The sequence below is a fragment of the Nesoenas mayeri genome, assembly GCF_963082525.1.
Source record: "Nesoenas mayeri genome assembly, chromosome: 2".
Taxonomy (NCBI): domain Eukaryota; kingdom Metazoa; phylum Chordata; class Aves; order Columbiformes; family Columbidae; genus Nesoenas; species Nesoenas mayeri.
The window spans coordinates 96,992,135-97,015,728 of NC_137543.1; the positions used below are offsets into that span (position 1 = coordinate 96,992,135).

The 23,594-nt window shown below is 38.5% G+C and overlaps 1 protein-coding gene across 1 annotated transcript in view; it reads left to right on the forward strand.

Annotated features, from left to right (window-relative positions):
- Positions 1-339: 339 nt before the first annotated feature.
- The window catches only part of DCDC2 (doublecortin domain containing 2), a gene marked incomplete at both ends in the record, with an annotated part of 67,829 nt that continues 44,574 nt past the window's right edge, over positions 340-23,594 (forward strand). The window contains 5 exons of the mRNA XM_080339108.1: positions 340-632; positions 5,458-5,509; positions 15,667-15,681; positions 21,063-21,139; positions 21,267-21,398. Of these exons, the coding sequence (XP_080195234.1) occupies positions 340-632; positions 5,458-5,509; positions 15,667-15,681; positions 21,063-21,139; positions 21,267-21,398 (569 nt within the window). The remainder of the gene's footprint in view (positions 633-5,457; positions 5,510-15,666; positions 15,682-21,062; positions 21,140-21,266; positions 21,399-23,594) is intronic.

Here is a 23,594-nt window from a genome sequence, read left to right on the forward strand (position 1 = left end):
TGTCTTTGTTTTCTCTTTTCTTTTTCCCCTGGGTTAGGGTAATTGGCATTAACCACCCCAGGCGCCAGCGAGCAACAAGAGCTGGTTGCCAGCAGGCACCGCTCGCTGAAGGGCTGAGCAGGGCTGCGCCGCAAGCCCCGGAGAGGCTCTAAGTCCCTCCTCTGCCTCCCCGGAGGTGGGCCCTGGTGCCCCGGTCCCGGCGCGGGTGTGGGCGCTTCACCCCCGGGGGGAGTTGTCAGGGCTGGGGTGAGAGGGGTGCTCAGGAGGGAACCCTCTCCAAACTAAACAGGTGCAGGCAGCGCGGTGGGTCGGTGTGCAGGAGGTCCGAAGCCACCGAGCATGACGAGCACCGGCACGAAGGGGTCGTGGCTCTCGCAGCCGACAGTGAAGAGCGTGCTGGTGTATCGCAACGGGGACCCTTTCTTCCCCGGGCGCCGCATTGTCATCAATGAGAAGAAAGTGTCCAACTTCGAGGTCTTCCTGAAAGAGGTGACGGGTGGGGTGAAGGCACCCTTTGGAGCAGTGCGTAATATCTATACCCCCCGGGGCGGGCATCGTGTCCGGCAGCTGGAGGAGCTTCAGAGTGGAGAGCAGTATGTGGCTGGTGGCAGGGAAGCCTTCAAGAAACTGAAGTGAGTGGCTAAAAAGTAACGTAAGATTTATATAGAGCTTGAACATCAGCATTTGGGGGTTTGGTACTGTGTCAGTTCTTCAGAGGACCCCCAGCACCCCTCCCTTTTTATGAGGTATTGCATAAAAAGGACTTAAAGGCTGTGACCCAAGGCAAAATGAAAGGTAGTTCTAATGGATAAAACCGCAAAAGAGCTTTAGAAGCAAGCCACAGAAAGGCTGCTGTTACCATCAGTTGCATAGTGCCATCTCCTTGACATGACGGTAGAAAAGGAGCAACAGCCCTTTAACCCAAAGGATATGTGACAGTGGCATGTTGTGATGTGTGTGCTTAGCTGTGCGGTGAGTGTCAGTATTTGCGCCCTGTGTTAACAGAGATATAGTGGGATATATTTCCCACATGACAGTGGCATGTTGTGATGTGTGTGCTTAGCTGTGCGGTGAGTGTCAGTATTTGCGCCCTGTGTTAACAGAGAGAAAACTGTAGAAAGGTGGAGTGTTGACAGTCCTACTGTGAAGTTGATGTGCCTGGGAATTTAATTCCCAATGCTTCCTTTCCTGCTCATTTTTAAAAAGTCTAAAATATTCTATGCAGCTATCCATCTCTCCATCATACTGGTTCATTTTGGGTAGGCTTATAGCCTTTTTATTACAAGAGTAAATGGTCCTTCCTTTTATTTAAAATATGACTGCTTTCTTTTCCCTACCTGGACACCAAGAATTAAGCTGACAGTTTCTCTATTTTCTAGTGAGTAACTGGGAGAATATCATGGAGGAGATCTGGGCTTTTTGGTGTGTTTCATGAGTGGCTCTATATGTGATCAGTAATGGTTGTTAGTTCTGGTGATGGATTTCAGGGTCTCAACTGCCTAATTACACGTTTTGTTCAGTCTTTGTGGGTATTTTTCCTACTGTTAAATTAAAAAAAAAAAACCCTCAAAATTAACAATCCCTTTTTAGAGGTGGTTGGAAATTTGTATGCTAAGCTATCAGTTTTAGAGGACCTTGTTCATCTTGGTTGTATATAGTTGAGGACACATTTTTCAGGAGAGCTCATTATGTTTCAGGACAAAACCCTCTGTGTAATGAACAGGATCTCTATCAGCACTCTTACAGTTTTTGTCACTGTCTGCTTCTGAAGATTTATTGAAGCTTCTTGCACTTCAGTGGCAAAACTAGAGAGAAATATGTATGACAGGCTGAATATAAATCCCCTTTCCCTCTATACTCTCTTCCATGTCAAATGCAGCGTTCAACTCTCAAGATCTACTATATCTTTTTGATATGAATTCCTGTGATTCTGTGAGTGGCTTGAAGTTCTTAGTTATCAGCACATAATGTTTAACCTCCCTAAATGTGTTTTATGTTTGACAGGCTAAAAGTGAGTAAGTGGCATTAGCACGCCCTATGTAAAGAATTGGTCACTCTGGATTTATTTTAGGTGGAAGAAGAATTTCTTATTGACATGTTGTGTTTTATGGTCAGAACTTTATGGTGAGAGCTTTTCAGACTTTTATGGTTGCAACATGCAACAAAATACCAAAGTATTTAAGGTCAATAAAGAACATACTTTAAGAAAAGCTAACCGGAAGGACTTGGTAAAAGCAGGCTGGTTCATATATCCCATGATAGTATACCATAGTCCTGTGCCACAGTGAGGATGAAAAAAATGACTTGGAATCTTTTCCATTTCTGTGTTCAGAGTTGGAGTTCTTCACTATTAGTATTTCTTTACATAGTTTTGTAAATGATGGCAGTGCTTTTGCAAACATTATTTAAGACAACCTGAAGGGCTTAATGTTGATCTTGTTCTTAACTGGGCTGTAGACAGAATGACAAGTGGGGAGATGTGTTAGCCAGAAAAGTCAGAGGAGAGGAGGGTTTAATTGAAAGAGACAGTTTTCCGAAAGGAATTGAGGGAATTAAAGAAAAGAGCATATGTTTCCTGATATGTCACAGGCAAAGACAAAACAGTTGCAGCTGTGGGAGACCAAAGAAAGCATCTGCTCTAAAGGATCTGAGTCTGGTCTGATAGCAGCAAGAAGTCTGTACATTTTTAACAATTTTCTTGCAGTGATGCTTGTTGGACACATTAATTGCTGTGACAGACTATGCAGGGCTAAACTTTGAAATTGAGGCTTGTGGCACCTATGTGTGGGAGCGTAATGGAAAGGAGAGAGTATTCAAGGAGAAGCAGAAGCTGAAAGTGTCATCACTCTTCTTCAAGCATTCTTTTTCTCACCTCTCTGTGGTGAATTCTAGACTAAATTGCACTTGGCTTTAGCACGTGAAGCTCGGTCATTCCAAGCCCTGAATCTTAACCTCTTGAGATAGGTAGGTCTCAGGGTATAGAGTCAATCTAAACTGATGATATGTTTCATTTTTAACATAAAGATAAAGTAATTGACATTTAAAAATCCTGCTTTTAGAAAAGTATGCAGAGATTTTCTTTAATGGAAGAATTATTAGCCAATGTTGGGAATTTTTGTAATATATAACGGATTTCCCAGCTGGTTTTGTCATTTACAGGTGTACTAAATTAATACATGCTTTTTTGGTGTATTAGTGAGGTGCATTAGTATATTGTAGTTGCAGTTGTGAGAATCCACGTTCAGGCCTGCAGCCCTTTGGAGTTCTTCTGTGACTCTCAACTTCCTGAAAGAAAACTATATGCTGCAGCTGGTTTCAATTTTTAGCTTTTTTTTTTTTTTTTTTTTTTTTTCTCAGGTGCTACCCTACCCTCCTCCTTTCGTTGCCCATTTACTTGTATATGAGATCATTAGTGCATGGTAGATTGTCCTCTCTCCATCAGTGTCTCTTTAAATAAGACTGTAGTTTCATCACTGGCTTGGAGAGTCACTGGGTGGAAATATTTCTGCTTGCTAGAAAGTGTGAATATTTTTGTAAAGTTTTTGGTCTGGGATTTTTTTTTGGGTGCCCTTGTCCCAAGAAAAGCTTTTGGCCCTATTTAGACCTTTTCAGATTTGTAGATCCCTGAAATTTGACAATTTAATTCCCAGACCTCTGCATAGTGAATTTAAGCCTTTGACAATATATTTGCTTTTCTTTCCTACTTTTTTTTAGTTCACAGATGCCCAGAAAACTAGAACCAGAGTCAGCAGCTGTTGTTACCAGTTGTTGGAACTATTTTGTCTGGGGCATTTATTTCTTTGCGGTCTTGTAAGCCTTAGGATTTCTTTGGTTTGGTCACAGGAGAACTCTTTCCTTTTTACATGGAGAAGCTTGAAACAGTTGATTGATTTTGTTTGGTTGTAAATAAGAGGCTTAGATACTTTGTTTTTCAACATTGTCCAATATTGCTAAATTTACATGTTACAAAGCATTGGCATGCACTTTCAAGCATTACCTGGAAGCCTTGCTGTGTCTTACTGTCCCTGCACACTGAAGCCTTGAAATCCTTGTGACCATTCTGTGGCACCTTGAAAAATGACCACCATTCCTTCAAAGAATTAATTATTTCTTTTTCCTTTCCCTTTCCATTTCCTTTCCTTTCTTCTTCCTTCTACACTTTCATCCAGGTCTCAACTTTTGGTAGGCAGAAAAGTTTCCTCTAGTGAACAAATCTAAACCCAGTCATTAACTACAGAGTGTGACATTACTGAAGGGCTGCAGATGTATTGTGGGCTCTGAGGTCTTTTGGTGAGCCTGCACTGATGCTTGCCATCAGATATACCTGCCGTTCTCAGCTAGGGTCTTCTAGTCTTAAAAGCCTATCAAAGCACCTGCGGATTCCCACTGAAAGTGGTAATAGGGAGTACCCATGACAAATGCTGATCACCTACTGTTGGATTAGGTGCTCCTGGCATAGACTAGGTGCCCCAGCCATTCTTGTTCTCATGTTTAGCTCTTGGCAGAAGGTGCTGAAAGGTTCTGCTGTCCTCAGTTATAACTGCCCATGAAGGTGTCTCTTTCTACAGCACTGAGAACTAGAAACATCTTGCAATGCAAGCACCTACTGAGAGCTGCATTTGTAAGAAGAGCCGCTCTCATGGCTCTCAGTGTGCTGACAAAAGACAGGAGTTAGTGTAGTCCGGGTGCCTGGACAGTTGCCTTTTTGTCAGTCTGTGGGTTACTCATGCTTATTTAATTCCCTTTTTTTGGAAAGGCAACATACAGCTAATCCATCACTGTGTCTTTAACTAACACATTTGTGTTAATGTGGTGTTTGTGGCAATATGTACTCTCTGGTGGAGAGTGGTATTGTTCAAATAGATGTATTTTGTTTTCTTGTCCAGTTGAGGCTTATATTTTGTCTATTCATAAAATAAATCTGAAGATGCTATTGGTTCATCACAACCATGAGAAACTAGGATGTACAGTGTTCAGATATATCCACAACCTGTTGAAACACAAGTGGCGTAGATACATTTAAACTTTAGCTAGTGCCCTGGATTAAACTTGGGTATGGGGGAAAGCTTTAAATTTGTCAGAGATTTACTGTGAGAAACTAAGAAGCAAAATGGTGACTTTGAAATATGGTAAGTTGATATCATGCTGAGATTTATTGATCTACCTCACAGTAGTATGTGAACTTCTTTCTGACAAGGGGGTTATTGATAGTCTGTTCTAATCAACAGTGATTTGGAGAAGGTGGCTGCTTCTCTTCTGTCTTTTGTGTTAGCCCAGAGGGCTAGTCTTCAGATTTATATTAACACTTTTTCATTAAAATTTTGAATTAGTTACTTTTTATGTTACTTTGAGGCATGGTAAATTTTAAAAGCTTTGTGTATGAAAAAAGTGTAGAAATATATATCTTGTGTAAGTTAGCTGCTTCTGTAAATAATCAAAACTGTTTTCCTTCCACAGCTATTTGGACATTGGAGAAACAAAGAAGAAACCTGTCGAAGTCAATAATGAGGTAGGATGTCTGAAATATTTAAGAAGTAAATCTTCAGTTAATGTCAGTGATATTCCTGCATTTATGCCTGATTTTCTTCAATATATTTATTATGTCTAATAATAATACAATTACCTACCATTCTGAACATATTATTTCCATGACGATGACTCTGGTTGCTCTGAGCATGATGCACTGATCATCTTCCTCTCAGCTTTCTGAATTGCCACATCCAGTTTAAAACTTTATGTAAAGAAAATCTCCTGTTGTCTTCATTGGCTTTGAAGTAAACCAGTATAAACCATTCATTATCTCAGCTTGCTTTCTTCTTTCCTTCCTATTTGACTTATGTTTGCAGTCTCCACAATCTCTGTGGAGAGCTTAACTCCCCAGGTTGAGTTTAACTTTGTGATTGATTTATTTGGGGAGAGGAGTCATAAAAAGGAGATGAAACCTAGTAATAGTTTACATATTTTTATCTGGGCTTATGAATAACACAATTGTTTTCATGCCCTAATCATTTAGTCCTAGGAATGAACTTTTGGCGCGTAATGACAGAACACCTAACTATATTTCTGTTAAAATGATGTGAGGAGACAAGTTCTGTTTTCACTTTTTTTTAGGCATTCACTTAGAAATCAAAAACCTAGATGTGTTTTTAGGACCAGGAGGGGCAGCAGTATTGCTACATTTTTGTTCTCCTTGATTGTTCTGGATTTGCATCAGTGAACCAAAAAATAATGGCCTTGAGGGTGAGCAATCACTGCAATAAATGTCCTTGTGCCACAGTATTCCTGAGTGCTGCTTGCGTGTTCAGAATTGGTGCAGGATTTTTTTTGCCTATGTCAGGAGAGATGATCTTGGGGCTATTAGACCTGGCTTGCCCTAGACCAAGTTTTGGAAGCACATTGCTGCTGGCCTGGTTGTGAAGACAGTTTTTCTGTACCTGCATAGTTTGTATCAAGGATCTGAAAGCTTTAAAAAGGTAGCACAGAAACATATTTGAGGAATCCATGATCAGTGATTAAGGATGATAACATCATGCTTAGGTACAAAGGTATCAGTTCTGCTTGTATGAAGCACACTTAATTTGGCATTTCCTACTTGATGAGTGTTTCTTGGTGCAGATTTTTCTCCAGTAAAACAATTACAAATATTTATTTCTGATTCCAGTTAGTGAGGAGGAAGGCAAAAGGAAGAAACTGTTATGCAGCAGCTGTACATTGTGCATTTGTATGCAGCTGTAGGTTTTCTTTGGTGTTAGGTGAACTGCCAAATGTTTGACATCTGCTTTTGGGAGTAACTCTAATGTTGTTTTTCTAAGGCAGCATCTCAATTACTTTAAATTTGCATATAATTAGAAAATATGTGTCAAGCTAGAATTAAACAAGAAAAAAATAATGTTCAAGATACGGTGTAAATACAGTGGCATACATTCAGGAAGAAGAATAGATGTGAAGTATAAAGCATTAATTTCTTTCTAAACTCTCTTCTCACTTTTCTCATGGAGTGACAAGACAGACTGAGCAGTGCATCAGAAATAAGTTTCTCTTCTTTACTGGAATCTGTGAATCTGAAAGGAAGTTCTCGGTTCTCCATCTCATGTATTCTGGGAACTCATCTAATGAAATAATTTAGTGTCCGTTCTTGTAAGGTGCTGAGATTTAACATTTAGGAACAGGTTCTGTCACTGACCAGACCAATATTATTTCTCTCGGTTATGCCCTGGTTTAGTTTTAGCTGGAGCTTCTCAAATACTGTGATTCTGTTGGCCTGTAAAGTGCCTTGCCTGACATGTTTGAAGCTAACAGCTAGTAAGCACCTGTGTTATCTGCGCGTCCTCTACAATTGACAAGAGGAGCTCAGGGGAAGATTTCATCAAAGTGGTCTTAATGTAAATGTGTTGTTACAACCCAACAATGAACCAATTATATAATGTTATGTACTTCATTAAATACTATCTATATCTATTTAAGATGAGAAACGGAATATGCCAATAGATGTGATTGTCTGTAAGATGTGTTGGAATAGTTTGAGTATCAGTTAGAGCTGGGTCTTTTAAAAAAACAGGTTTCAAGGTGGTCTTCAATTAAATCATATCATTATCAATACTTCTGATAGCAATGATAGATTCCTTTAATCCAGTGTCTAGTTTCTTAAAATCTAGTTTACCAGTCTAAGGCCTTCAAACAACTGAAATAAATGGGCCAAATGCTCAGCTGATGGAAAATAGGTATTTTTTATTGACCAATCAAGCCAAGGTATGGGCTTGAACTTACAGCCTTGTTCTTCTGGGTGAAGTTTTTTGTATAGACCACTGTCAGTATAGGATGATGAATGAGGGAGGGCCATACTGAAGTCTTATTGCAGGATCATATAATTTATGATAGAAGCAAAGGGCATGAAAGTGATACAGAACGCTTATTAAATGTTTCTAAGTAGCAGGAGTTCCAGTAGTGTCACTTCGTGTGATGTCTGTAGTTCAGTGTTCATTTATTCAGTAGACTTTGAGCCATGCTCAGGGCCAGGAAGGAGATGGGATGCTGCTGGTTATGCAAAAATACCAGTGGTGGTTGCACTGGATTTCAAAGATAGATGTCTTTATATCATTTTTGCTTTTGCAAACCTTTTTCAGACTGTTGTACTTAGGCACATGATGAAGAGAATAGTTCAAGAGAAAATTAGTAATTGTCAGAAGAAAGGAAGGAGTTTAGAACGGGAAAGGCCTGCAAGATCCTTTTCACTTCAGAACATCAGTCTGCAATTTGTTCAGTTTCATATGAACACGTGATTTCAGTTCCCTGGTTTCTGAGGTGATCTTGATGCAGTAGTGTTTGAACAATTATCAAGCACAATCTCACAAGTTATTCCCTGCTGCATGCTGCCAGAGCTGATGAGATTTTAAAGCCACATCTCTGTCTTTACTCACTTAATTCACTGTTATATGTATTGAGGACTTCCTTGCCTGTTTGTATTTTGCTCTTCTTAGCAATAGCAGCAGCATACCAGTTTAGGAAAAGCACCTTAGTTCTCATGCTGCTGTAACACCAGCAGCACTGTTTTTACAGTGCTGCAAATTCACTTGACTTGCATGATGGTCAGAAGGGTGAGCCGTGGATTATGAAGAAAGGGAAAAGAAAGATCAAGTCAGAGCTAAAAGCAGTGAGCAGCAGCATTGGAGAGAGGCTGCCTGTATGAGCAAATTCATGTCTAGCTCAAGCATTTTACTGACATGGCAATACTCTTTCCCTTCTGGTTTGCTGTTTATCCCAGCAGATAAGTGATGACATGTTTCTTGCACTGTTTCATTGTGGTAGCTGTTTTACATGGAAGGCTGGAACAAGTTTCCTAGGAAAAGTCTAATTTTTCAGTTCCTATTGGATGGCTTCTGCAACAAGCTAATCCCCCAGAATTGTCACATACCATCTTAGGTTAGACTTTTTGAGGAAAAAGTGGGAGCAGAGAGTAAGTTCAGAATTTTGCCTTCTCCCTCCTTCAGCCAGGGACAGCAGTAAGAGTGAAATAACATACTTGTCCCAGAAACATGGGAAAATTGTGTGTCAGTTTCAGCAGATGGCAGCTATGCTCTTGGCTATTTTAAATCCTCTGGCAGAGCCCTCACGTTGTAATAATGTCTTAAAACATTTTACTGTTACATTACTGGTAGGGAAAGTAGTAAAAAGATTTCATCCTGACCCAAGCAAAAGCCTTGATACAAGCTATTCCTCAGGTATGTTTCCATCCGTCACTTGTTTTGGCAACTGAGCTTCTTGTTTTGCAAGAGAGATCCCTTTTGTAGTGAAGACGATCTGCAAGTATAAATACATTTTAAATGATGTGCTTGAGGAATTTAACAATCTCTTGAGGAAGTATGGACCGACATAGTTACCATTTGTTTGTTATAAACTTGTTTGTAAAAGGTACTGAATGTTATTTTCCAATTATAATGTGTAAAGTATGGAGGCAGTAGGCACTGTCTCTGATCTAGATGGTCTCTCCCTGTGCGCTCAAAAAGATGAATTTTACTTGTTGTTGGGGCTGGGTAAGCTGCTGAAGAATTAACTGAGCTTTTGTGTTTGCAACTCCTGTCAGCAACTGTTTGTTTTAAATTCCCTTTGTTTCAGAAAAATGTGTTCAGGTGAAACCTCCTTTCTTCTTTGACTTCTTATTACTAAGAAGTTTTTTTTTAGCACCATAGATTTTGCAGTGTGTTAATGTAAAAGCAAAGAATTGCAGGCACCTAAGAAAAGCAGATGTATTTTGATATCAAAGAAACAGTCTCTTGCAACCAAAAGAAAAAAGAAAGGTTATAGTGTCTTTATGAAACAGTATCTATTATCAAAAGTTCATAGTAGACCCTCATTAAGCCCCTTTACTGACCTTTTAGATGGATTTGCCCTTGGTGGATAGCAGATGGATTTTTTGGGGGTAGTCAAAACACTGAGATTTTTTGTTTGCGCTTTTTCTACTAATTTTCTTTTTCTACTGGGCTTCTAGGACAAGGTGATTGTGTAGCAAGCTCTAACACAAGTGATTTTTGTGCTGCTCAAAATTCATTGTCATTTGTGTTCCATTTGGATTTTTTTACTGACTTATATTCTAGAAAAACATTTATAGAGTTATTTAAGAAAGCTCTACTTACACATCTTACCCTGCATAAGGCACATAAAGAGTTAGCTCTACACTATAGAGAGATGATGATGTAGACTCCTTTCCTTAGGTTCACTGCGTTTTCTGTGACGTTTAAGCAATGTAAACATCCCAGTCCACAATTTTATAACATTTGCTTACTTACCATTTGTTTGTAACATTATTAGGCATCAACTAGGAACTGTTGTAGGGCAGTAAATATGAAAATGAACATTGTAAGAGCTGGCTGGTTGTAGGCAAGTGAGTGACTGATTGAGGAAGGGTCACTTTACCCAATTTCTTTGGGTGGTGGGTTCATTCTGGAGTGCTGTCATTTAGCATTACAAGTGGCTGTGTGTGCCTCTGGGACTGTTGGATTCAGTGATGGGTGTCAGGGGCTCTGGTGAGGGGGATGCACTAGGGACTTTCTGCCCATCACCTATCAGATCTTGAACTTCCTTCCTAACTTCATGTTCATCCTATGTTCAGACTAGGTACCCTCTGCAGTTCTGTTGTCTCACATGTAGAAGTTGTGTCCTGCTCACATTTTCCAATCATTCATCACTTTTTTTTCCTCTGTTTTACATAAATGTACTTTATTATTCCATAAGGTTATTTCAGTTGCAGCTTCTTTTGTCAGGTGGTTTAGTTGTGGTCATATTTCGAGGAGTATTCTAGGATGGAATAATCAATATTTTTACTAATGATTCTTCAAAGGATTAGAAAAGACTCCTCAAAACTTTTGTACATGTATGACCTGAATATTTGCATCTGAGTCAAACCCCAAAACATCTCTCTCTAGTGAAAATACTGGATAATTACAATGATTTAAAGGAATGTTTGAACATTTTGAAACTTCTTTTGATTCAGTGCCTGTCTGTCCTCACACTGGTTACACATTGGACGACACAGACATGTGCTAGGACATCAACGAGAGTGTGCTTGCTAGCTAGGGAACTTCAGAGAATGTGTATATTCCTGTAATGAAGCTTGACCGCAGCACGAAACTGTGACTGGCGGAATGTGCCTTCTACTGGTAGTCTCCAGCTGCAGCATATCAGCTTAGTGCCACTCCTGCTGTGGGGTCTTGTGGGTCAGACGTAGCTAATCAGCAGATCGCAGCCTGGGTCAGTCACCCACTACATTTTTGGTGGGATACTGTGTCAGGAAAGGCTCCTTAGTTGTCCAGTTCTGACAGAAGAGGCAGGCACTGTGTTAGGGGGATGTGAGATTAAAAATACAATGCTTGAGAGTTGGTAGATATGAACTTACCATCAGAATTTTCCAGAACGGCGTCGAAGATGTTGCTGTAAGAGGGTGGTAAAATACTAGAACAGGTTGCCCAGCAAGGTGGTAGATGCCCCATCTCTTGCGACATTCAAGGCCAGGCTGGACAGGGCTCTGAGCAACCTGATCTAGTTCAACATGTCCTTGCTCATTGCAGGGGTTTGGACTAGATGACCCTTGAAGGTCCCTTCCTACCCAAATTATTCTATGAGTCTATGAAAAGTATTTTGAGGACCTGCCATTTCTCTGTTTCTCTCTGTTCCTCCATAGTTTAAAATCAGATTGTTTTAGTATCATTTATGGCAATTGTTTCATCTGCATCCTTTAAGTTCATCTTTTTTGTTAGGCAGTGGAGTCACCACTCATCTGTCAGCAATGATATGATTTGATTAATCTGTAAAAATTGAATTTTGAAAGTTGATAATGTTGTCTTGATTTCACAAATGATTTTGATATATTTATGCTGGATATACCTTGTCCCTAATGTACTTGCTTTTTTTCCCAAGTACATTCTAATGAAAAATCCCAGTATTTATAATTATTGTTTACTTCAAATTTAGCATTTATCATATATGACAAATAATGTACAGGTGTAATCATGAGAAAAAAGTTGTCATTTTTTAACTGAGTGTACTTTTGATTCACTTTAACTTTAAGCTGTCAGATAGAAGTTGTTTATTCATGTTTTCTCTGTACAGGAGATAGTTTTGTGAGGGTAAGAGTGTGCCTGAAAAGATACTAAAAATTATGCCAGCATGTGCAAATTACAGCTACTTTATGTCAAAATAATCTATTTTCACAGGATATTATCTCCTAATTCTTTCCTAAGAATTAGAAAGAAACAAACATAATTTGAGCTATTCAAAATTACTGCACATAGAATATTTTTATGTCTGGAAACAAATTGTGTATAAAGGTCTACTTCATATTCTGTGCCAATATGCAAAACTAAACCTCTTGCTACTCCATATCTGAACAGTTACATTTCTCCTACTGCTAGTGTCACAGACTGAGTAAGGGATTTCTCATTTTCTGATACTGAGTTAGGAATAGTATGTGTAGTTTAAAGAATAAGACTATCAAAGTGCAAAGATCAAAAAAGATGTGAAATACATCTTTAATCTCCTGAGCAACATCTTTAATGGTTGAATTTTATATATCGTTGTTTGGTATTTAGTATCCTGGTAACTTAATTAGCACAACAAGACATACAAAGCAGATACTCTTCCTGAGTGTTCATCATCTAATACTAGGAGGAATCAGAGAAGAACTGACTAGACATCCAGTTAAAACATAAGCTGTGTCCTTTTTATCTAATTAGGCCTGTGAATTAATAAAATCTATCTTTATATGGTTTTGTATATCTGAATTGTGTAATTTTTGAGTATTATAATTAACAGCTTGCTTACAAATGGATTTAGTGGATTTAGAGGCTTTGGTTCATGCCACTGGAGAATTTCATGGTCTGTATTGAGTTTGATATGAAAGTTGGTCTCCTCCTCGATTAACATATCTGCATTGTTCTGTAGTGTACCTGCTCTTTCTGGTCTCTGAGGAGGATGGGAGGAAGGCAAGAGATGCCAATATTGAAGTTTTTAATGGGGCATGTTAGTCTTATTAAAAACTTGTTGCTGCATACTAAAATGAAATGGAAATATTAACAAGTTTTATCTTTGATTAAAAATGATGGACAAAAAATTTTTTTTTGGTGGTTGCTTTTGTTCTTCAGCTGTCACTATTCACAGGTTCTGGCCCTTCTGACCAGCCACAAAGGCCAGAGACTTTCTCTTGCTTTAAATGAATCTAAGGAATTTTAAAATACGCAAATTATGAGAGGCAAAAATGGTCAGAATTGGCAGCATTATGTCCGTGACAGAAATGAGTATCAGGATCTATTTTGCTTGAATAAAATCTGCATTATTGATGCCATCATTGTGTGTGTTGTAAGCACTGTAGGATATAACATCATGCAAATCAGAGAAAAAATAGGAGCTATTCTTGGGATTCAGAAGCAATACAGATATGATCTGTTTTGGGCTACTGCACAGGCCAAATACCTGGGCAGATAGGGCCGTGCCATTGTCTGATTTATCCAAGCTGAAGGTCTGTCCAATGACCTAAAACTATGAGAGATCCCAAGAGAAACATTTTTATTTCCAGGGCTTAGCAAGATGGGGTGAGACCCCCAGATACACAGGGGATATGAACTTCATTATACTTACCACAGCTGAAAAGGAGGGTGATTTATCTTGGAGGTGAACAGAGTAGCTTTAAATGATTTGGGAATTTTGTAGGAGTTTTGCAGTCTAGAAGGCTCCCTGAATCAGTATATGAACATTTGTTCTGGCATAGTTTGTTTCTGGCTTATCTGTGCTTTATGTGGGCTGAGAAGTTTGTGTACTGCTGCAGTGTTGTGACCTATTTATGTAAGCTTGGAGATATGCTCAGTTAATAGCAGTTTGGTGCTTTGTATCCACATCAGCAGAAAGGTGAGTAGGCTCTTGCTGAAGGCTGTTTTGTACTATCCACTGTACCATCTAGCAATGTGAAGTAGCCAGGCAAATATAGATTATCCAAGTTAATTACTGTGTAGGATAACTGAAATGGTTTTGTACACACCAAACACTGCAGTGAGTTTGACTCTGAATCTTTCATCAAAGTGTATAAAAATACCCATTTAAAAATGTCATGTTTCTATGAAATAGATAAGATAAAGTGTTTCCTGTGCTGTAATAGCTTTAGAAAACTTATTGTTCTAATTTGCTTTTGATCACTGAACCTTGAACATTCCTTTCTTTCACATCACACAGCGGTGATGGTGTGTATAAATTGGGTTTTGGTTCTTTTGACCCTAGTTCTACCCTTGGGGAATGCAAATATTTGTTTTCAATTTTCGTGGGCACATTGATTAACAAACAGGCCATTGTAACAAACTGGCAAAGCCATGGCTCATTGCCTGAGCTGATAAATTTGGAATGTGACATTGTGTTGAAATATTTAAAAATTCAAAAGGTTAGTTATAAAGTGACGTGAGTAATGAGTGAGATGTTCGTAGCACCCAAGACTACCTTAATACAGCAATAAGAAGGGCTAGCTCTTAAACCTGTTTAAATCAAACCAGCACAGAGCGTTTGGTTCAGGGAAATTATGTTTTTTGACTGTTGTTTTGCTGCTGTCCAGTATGGCTTTATAAATATGTGTAAACCTGTAAATCTAGCAGTTGTTCAGTTGCCTCCTTTGAAGGGGGGCCATTTCTGGTAAGAAAAGGAAATAAATCTGAAAGCCATACCATTTCATAGCTATGGATAACTAACCTCTGTCTTCATGGCAGCCTATGAAAATGCTGCCAGACCCCTGTATTTGGCATATCTTTTATTATTTAATAAACACTGGAAGGTAAAGAAAAGCTAAGAATGACATGTTTCTATTTGAAACTATTCTCAAGTACATAGAAGTAACCTTTTTAGAAACTAAATATGCAGCATGGTATGTTCAGGGGACAATTAAAATACTATTTAATGAACTGTACACTTTTCTGATAGAGAAGGATCGATTCTCTGAGGTGTCACATGCCTCTTGCAAGTCCCAAGTAGCCAACAGGAGGTTGGGTAGCTTGCTGGGTCTGTCTGACTTTCCAGTCAGTATTTTTATAGTAAGTGTGAAAAGTACAAAGTAGCCTTCATAGAAGCAAAAACTTAATGCATGTGGATCAGCAAATAGGCTCACACCGACCGAAACAATACACATAATTTTGCAACATCTCCCTTTTAGGTATTGTTTTCTACATTTTACTGGTTAACACACTTCTGAAGAAAGAGGTGAAAACCATTCTTTTTATCTGTGTATTTCAAACCAATGTGTGGGTTGCTGAGAGTCCTTACATTAGTAACCAGTCTCAATTATGATTTCCTTGTAATGCCGTATATATAACATTATTTTCCCAATGTAACACTTATTTGAGTTAGAAGCATTGCATGAGCAAGTCCATCCGTAGTGTTCTAAAAAGCAGTAACATGTTTTTAGTCTTTCATGTGGTCAGCTGAACATAAACATAATAGGAATTTTTGCATGAAAATTAAATTAAATTGATGTATGTATGTATGCATACACACATTATATACATGTATACACAAGTGGGTATGCACACACTAATTCCAAATGGTTTTCTTATAACAACTATTTTTCTCATGTGTACATGTGATCATATACCTGTGGTAATGGTTTGGCTGCTGACCTTTTTTTTTTTTTCTTTTGGCCAACAGTCAACAGTGGAAGATGTAAGTACCTGAAGCAGATTGTGAAATGTCTTGTATATGTTTGCTAAGTGTTTCATCTGTGTTTGTTAAATTTTGTGACTATTTAACATATTTTTAGTATAAGGGAAAAATGTATAGAATTTTGTTATAAAGCAGCTGTGGGAGTGTGGATTTTTTTGCCATGTGTCAGTTAGATCCTGATCTGCCCCTTGGCTTTACATTTTCAAAGGGATGTTAGGAGGCACTCAGCTGCTGCTAACATTCAGCAACACAAACTCAACCACAGTGAATTACAACTAAAGATGAAAGCTGGGCTCTGAGAGACTCTCTGTAGAATGTATTCTGAAATTCAAGTGCTGACAGAGATCTCAAACACTGCAGATCTGTCCCCACTCCCAGAATGTAGCCTGTATTGAGTTTAGCTGCTTTGTTTTTTTCCAAACTCTGCAAGGTGCTTCGCAAAGTTATTTCACTCCTCTCTGAAGAAAAAAAAAGATCCACACTTCTATTGGTATAAGAGGCACTGTGGGAAATAACAAATTCTTTGTAGAATAGAAAGGTAAACATGATGGTGGTTTTGAATGTCTGTGACCGTGTTTAGTTCTTGTTGCCTTGAAAATTCTCATTTGATTGGTTGCCTCCAGTGTACTTAAAGTGCCTTCTGAGTTTCAACTGATATAATGCTTTCTCCTTTACCTCTAAATGCTTTGTGTTGCTGCTGTATGTACTCAGATGAATATCTCATCACAAATTGTGAAATGTTGGCAACCTTTGTTAACAGGATATGGAAGCTGCCCTTGAATGGGTCTGTTAAAACAAGCTGAAAATGTACAAAATTTAAAGATAAAATCATAATGAGACCAGACCACTGATTAATGGAAATCTGCTTACAGTTGCTGACGTAAATGGGAAAGTGCTGATTTACATCAGTTGAGAATGTGGCTGGTGAAATTAAAACAAAATAAAAGGTTTAGGGGGCTAGTGATGCTGGTCTCTTAATGCAAGCATAAGCCTTCACTCAGGACCATGTCATTGTTAATATGTAACCCTGCAGTGCCGGGGGGTCAGGATACTCTAGAGACTGCAGCACTGTGATATCTCCTACTAACAAACAGCAGCAGAACTATGTATTCTTTAATTAAATCCTGGATCAGGTCTTCCACTGAGGTGTTTTGACATAACTTCATCTACTTCAAAGGGACTAGATTGATTTACAGCGGCTGAGTACTTGGTATTTTATTAATGTATACTTTTGTATATTGAAATTATGTTCCTTGCTTTTCATAACTATAAATAGTTTAATATTGGTCAGACAGAAGTTGTTCTAAACTCTTTGGGGTAGGAACATGAAGACTGTGCCAAAAAAAAAAAAAAGAGAGAACAGGACAGCCAGGTGAAATAGAAGAATAATGTTTAAAAATGTGGCTTCAGAGCAGGCTAGGGTTGCTTGTGCTGAGTTTTTGCGCTGCTATACTTGGAGAGCTTGATATGCTGTAGCCAGAACATACATTATGCTTTGTTGGAATACTACATTATACTATATGTAGTTGCTTGCATATCTGCATGCTTGCCAGCTTAAAAATTAAAGGTGTTGTACACAGCATACTTGCAGCACCTCTGTGCAGCCACTTCTTTTTGTTTTTCAAAAATTTCTTACAATCTATATATTTATTTTATTCTTTCCTCTCTCTCATTTGCACCATCAGAGTGTCCCTGTGTCCTGGATGTTTATCTTTCTTTTGGTCCCCAAAGCAGATCAGCTGTAAAATGAACCTTCTGGGGGCAGGCAGCTCCAAAATCCTTAGTTATCGCTTCTCTTCCAGACAAACAGAAATAGCCTAAACATCTGTCTAAGAGCATGTGGACCCCAAGAAAAGATGCAGTATGCTTGTAGTACGCTTGCAGTGTGCTGTTCATGTCATGTGAGGCAAAAATCTCTTTAGAGAGTTCTGTGCCACGGTGGTCCAACACCTGCTTATTTTAGTCTGGGCTACTCTGTTCCAAGCTCCCAGAAAATGAAGTCTTGTCTATGCACTGTACTAAATACTTGTGGGTGTTTTAATGGTGTCATAGTCATCTTAGTGTTGCTGTGCACTGATTTTTGTGGTGTTACATTAGCAAATGTAATATTACACTAATGTATTCTTTTCACCTTTTAATATAGGAGGTACGTTTGATTTAAACACACTTAACAAAGCAATGAAAGACTGTATTTTGTTCTAGTTTAGGCTGTGTTTACGTATAAAAGACAAATATTAAGTCTCTGTCCAAGCTGCTTCTATATTACAGTACTCTGCATTTTGCTTGTGTAAGAATAAGGCCAACTTGTTAACTCACAGAAGGGTGACAGAAATATTACTAACCTTTTGAGAGAGTAACCCAGAAGACAGACTTGCAAGCTGATGCCACAGTATCTATTATTGACAAGAATACAATCCTCTGAATAATAAATGAGCTCTTAACATCTGCCAGGTTGCTTGTTTTCTCAGGAGCCTGGTGACTGTGCTGTATGCAATAACATGATGGCCTTCTGAGGAACCTACATCAACAGTAATGGTTTTATCAGCTTGAAGGAACAACTAAATAATTGGGCACACCTGGGACTATCTTAAAGAGCTCCTTTAAACTTAGCGAATGCCTTGTAACTAGTTCCAGTAAAGTGTGGATCATTGAAACCTAGTGTTACAGACTGGATTGGAGAACTTAGTTTGATGGACTGTTTGGAGTGTGTGGGAGCTTGAGCATTGGTATCAACAGCATAAGTGAGCATCAGGAATAGATGAGGAATCAACTTTTAGAAAAAGTTGATGTAAGGCTTACTAGTTACGTATTGAACACTCTATAGGGGGCTAGCCTGGTAACCCAGCAGCTATGCAGAAAGGTATAAGGGCAGCCAAAGTTAGGTCATTCCCATTTTGGATGCAACTTGTGTTTGAAATCTAAATGTTTGGACCAGATGCTACAGAAGTAAATCAGTATTGCCTCAGCCATCAGTAGCATACTCTTTAGAAAGTTACCTTATTTTTTCTGTATTCTAAAGCTATTTAATTGCTTACATTGGGGAAATAACCCTTCATGGCTTATAGCAGCAATAGAAATGTTTGCAGATGTTGCAGTTTAAGGTGTATTTTCTTTTTCTTCCTGGAGACTCAATATATTTTCAGCTCAGATTTCGCTGATGTAAACCATCAGTTATGCCCTGAAAAAATGAGTTTTAAATGTTTCTGCAAGAATGGCTGAACTCCTAAATTATTTGGCAGTCTCCACAAATTTTGCTACCTCACGTAATGAGCTGTATGATAACAACCCCTTACTCTCTTTCCAAGCCTGTAGTAGCAGGTGTGAATCTTCCACCTAATTCAGAGCACACTGGAATTAACAGCAAGTATGTGAGTAACTACTCCTACATTTATACAGTCAGAAAATTACATTCAGCCCTTTGAAGGCAACTGCGAGGCTAATGTGGCGCACAGTGAAAATGAGGTTGACACCCCTCCATTAATATATAATTTATGTGCAGTCTAGTACAAAATTTCCCACTGTATGAGGCAAAGACAAACATGGATCTATGAAACAGATCTTAAGGAGTAAATACACTGCCTACTAACTTGCATAAAGGGGAGATTCCCAGCCATTCTGGGGGCCTGGGTCCTAGTCTGGTCCACGAGCACTGCTGGCACAATGCAGTAGTAATATCTTTCTTGCTGTCTCTCCTCTTGTAAAATTCTCTGGCCAAAATATCCCTTTGCACTGAGCTTCAGATCACTATGCCACTACTGCTGCTGAGTGTTTCTGTTTCATCATGCCGCTGTGCAAGGGCTGCCTTTCTGCCTTTCTCTGTCCATGAGCAGCACAGGCTTTCATGTCTTGTGAGTCTGTCAGAAAAGGGACGATTGGGAGGGCTATGCTGCTTACAAGGGCCTTTGAGAAAGGCAAGAAGCCAAAACTGAGTTGAATTCAGCATAGATATTCTTTTTTAGCAGGCATTGAGAAAAGATTTTGTTCAACAGATTTACCTGTTGCTGTTTTCCAGGAATACCAGTTTTGTTTTGGTTTGTTGGTTGGTTTTTACCCATGAGAGCTATCTTAGCTCCAGAATTTATGTGCTTGGCGCAGAATTTGCTGTCTGACGTTCTTTGGGTTATGTGGGAAGTCAGATTTGACTATTTTAATAATCATTTTAGCCAGTTGGGAATATCTAATAGGTTGAGCACCTCTTTTGCTTTTTTCAGTATATACAAGAGAAAGATCTGGAAAGCAGTCCTGTCAAATGCTAAATGAAATTGTGTGAAAATCCAAGCAAAGATCTAAAGCACTGGAGCCAAAACCATTTTCCATAAGTTAAAGGAGAAGTATTGGTTAAATTATTAGCACAGAGTGTGATAAAACTGCAACACATCATGTCATTAGGCTGCTTTACATAGTGACTGGAACATTGCTAATTTAAATAAACTTCGTACATCTGTTTGAAAGCACATGTCTGTGCATGCCAGGTATTGAATCAAGCTTTTAAGGTCCTTCTTAGAAATACAGACAACTTGTTAATACATGTACTATGACTTTCAAATTTTTTGGGGGGTTTGACAGCTTATTTTGATTTGCTAATTATGGAGAATTTAAAAAAAATCTTCCTAATGATTTTAATGATTTTGAGGTTTGGGTTTATCCTTTTTTTTTTTTTTTTAATTTGAGGGTGTGTTTGTAAATGCAATAGGGAATCCTAGCTAGGTGGTATTGTGTAACTTTCTGTTCAGTATAATGGCATTAATGTTGAGGCGCCTGATTGCTCTCAATACAGTGTCTGTTCAAGAGTATAGGATATAATGCTGGGAATTAAGTTGCCTATGATTTATTCTGAGAGCTAAAAATCTGCAGTTCATCTCACTTGTGAATCATTGCCCTAAATGGACACAGTATTCAGCAACCTTTATAAATCACTGGCGGATGTGGACAACAGCAAAAGTACATATTACATAATAGCAGAGAGATCTAGAAATGGGATTTATTGTTATAAAGAGAAGATAGTTTAATTGTCTGAGCCATGGCTATGAGCAGTAAAGACTAAGAAAGAAAGAATGGCATCTGAGAGTGTTGCTTTGGGTCTCTAGGAACAACAATACCAAAGATGTCCATACCATTCTCATCTCTCAGTGGAAAACATACATTGTGCAGTGCTGCACTTTGGTACACTATGCTGTGGTTATTATTCAAGATGTATATAAACCTGCAGCAGTAATTATGTATGGTCTGTTAGTAGGTGAAGCTGGAATGGAATAAAATGCATGTTTTAAAAACAGGAACTTCTTTCTGCAGACATGCTGCTCCCCTTGCTGGTGGTGGTCAGAGGAAACTCGTTCCCAGAGTGAGGACTGAGTAATTTCTAATTCTTTTTGTCCTTGCAGGTCAAGCCAGTTACTCACAGTAGAATCACTGTGTCAGCACGGTTTCGAAAACAACTCCAGGAGCCCTACACGATTTTGTAAGTAGAATTTTCAGTTAGTGAGCTACCATTTGGGGGTCAGAGTGGTGGTAGCGGTGGTGTCCTAACCTCAGATGATTTTTATTTAAAATGCTCCTCCAAGTTATTTTACTGTGCTTTATTTCAGCCTTATTGCTAATGGAGACCTAATTAGCCCTGTAGCACGCCTCCTCATTCCCAGGAAAACACTGAATCACTGGGATCGTATTCTTGAAATGGTTACAGGAAAAGTTACCCTCAGAAGCGGAGCTGTTCACAGGTATCAGGAACCTGAATATTTGCAAGTTACATTTGATATGCGTAGATATGTTTTTAAAACTCCATAGATAGATATAAAGGATCATTCCTGATTCATGGGAAATTCCACTATAAGAAAATAAAAATACATTAGAGAGCCACAAAATGGAAATATGTTGACTCCAAGTAAGCTTCAGGTTTCATTTCAACTGCTATTTAAAAAAAGAAAAACTTCAATTTGTTTCAACTGTTATTTTTTTATTAAATATTTAGTTAGCACACGTGTAAAATACAATAATAATGCAATATATTTAGTATTAATAATTAAGTTACATGTCAGAATTAAATAAATGAGTATGGTCAAATTGGTGAAGATGTTTGGAATGCAGAATAATAGATGCAATCCATGTTATCTTTTTATTTTGAGAGTTCTATTAGTTCATTTCGGCAAAGAATTTCAAGGAAAATATTACATATTCTTTGCGTTTTGAAGACCTATGCTATGACTAGGGTGTGCTTTATATTCAGCCAGCTCAGCCTCCTAATAAGAGCCAAGGACAAAGCTGTAGTTGGGGATTTGCCAGTTCTAGTGTCTGAGCTGGTCTGAGTTGTTGTGGTATTCCAGCAACACCTCTTGGATAGGTGAGTTTCAGTCCCTTAAGGCTTTTACAATGTAAAATAAGCTGTCTAAAATAGGATTTGGTAGTTCCAAGTTTTAGAGCAAAATTATATATGTGGTTTGCATTACAAACATTGCAGTGTAAATGGGCTGCCAAGGTGTATACTGACAAATTACTGACATTCCAGTGTTGCCCCATGCAAAGCACATTACAGAAATCCGTTCCTCAGGTGGGAAAGGGCCTTTTGTGGAAAGTCATTCTTCACAGCTTACACAATATCTAAGGCTAAGCTTGCAAAAATCTTTCTCAAATCAGCAATAAGGTAGGCTTTCAGTTTTTCTGATTGCTTTCTCAGAGCTGATATAGATGATAAAAGATTTAAGTAATGCTGTCTGTTGACTGTTAGCTCTCATCTGATTTTTCCTCTCAGCCCTGCATTTCTTTGCTCCTCTTATCTGGCTGCTTAGGACTTTTACTTACAGTAATGTAAACCTACATATGTGTTGCAGTTTTCTGGGTCTGACTCTCAACTAGTGTAACTCACCTTTTGCATTCTATTCTCGTTACTTGATGCCACTTCTTGGTGAAATGGAATGATGTACATGAAAGCATAAAACATTCCATACATAGCCAGGATTGCTTGTGAGAAGTTCCCTTCAGTGCTCAGTTTTAATCCTTTAAAGATAAGATAATGTACATGACATTTTGAATTATTTAATGTTTTCCTTTTTCTGGTTTTCTATTAACCCGGTTTTCATTTTCTTTTCCTTAAAATGCTAGGAATACACATTAAATACATTAGTAAGGTGATTGTTGTTCTTTAATAAGTTACATATTAATTGCTGAGGTTTACTGAAACTATGTTAGCATTAGGGGAGGTCCTGTAAGACCATTGATGCTGGGAAAAGATAATTTCTCCTTAAAGAAGGATAAATAGAATCCCAAGAACCTGCATTATGTATATGACAGTTTTTCTTTTCCATGTTATTAAAAGACATACAATGCTGCCAAGTCTTATGCAGTCTCATATATGGCTTTAAAAAAAATATTGGTCATCTCCATCAGAATAGAGATGTAAGAAATATGAGGGACTGTGCCTGGGGATGAGGTACAGCAACCTGATGGGCAGGTACCTGGTGCATCGACAACTGGGAATTTAGGAATATTGGTCCTGCAAGTTGTGTGTCTGCTGTCTCCTTTGTCAGCCGGTATGCTTACTTTGTTTTGGCTGCCACTTTTTGGCTTGGGTTCAGGTGGGAAAAAGGGAGTCCACTGACATCCCACAGGACAAGCCCTAGGTTATCCCCCAGTGACCAGAAGAAGTGATCACAAGGACATCTCTGTTGCATAATACTAGCCAGAGAGAACCCAGCTGGTCTTTGAGTGGTTGTGGTCAGGTGAGTGGGTAAAAGGCTTCAGAAGTAACTGCCACAAAACTTGTGTGATGCTTGTTAATCAATAGTTAGTTATTTGTTTTAAGTTTCATTTTTTTTAAATGCATTTTTAATTTCATTTTAATCTTCAGTGACTGATTATGTTTGATTCAGTTATTGTGGTTATTATTTTCAGGGTGAAAAATACAACTAGAGATTACCAGA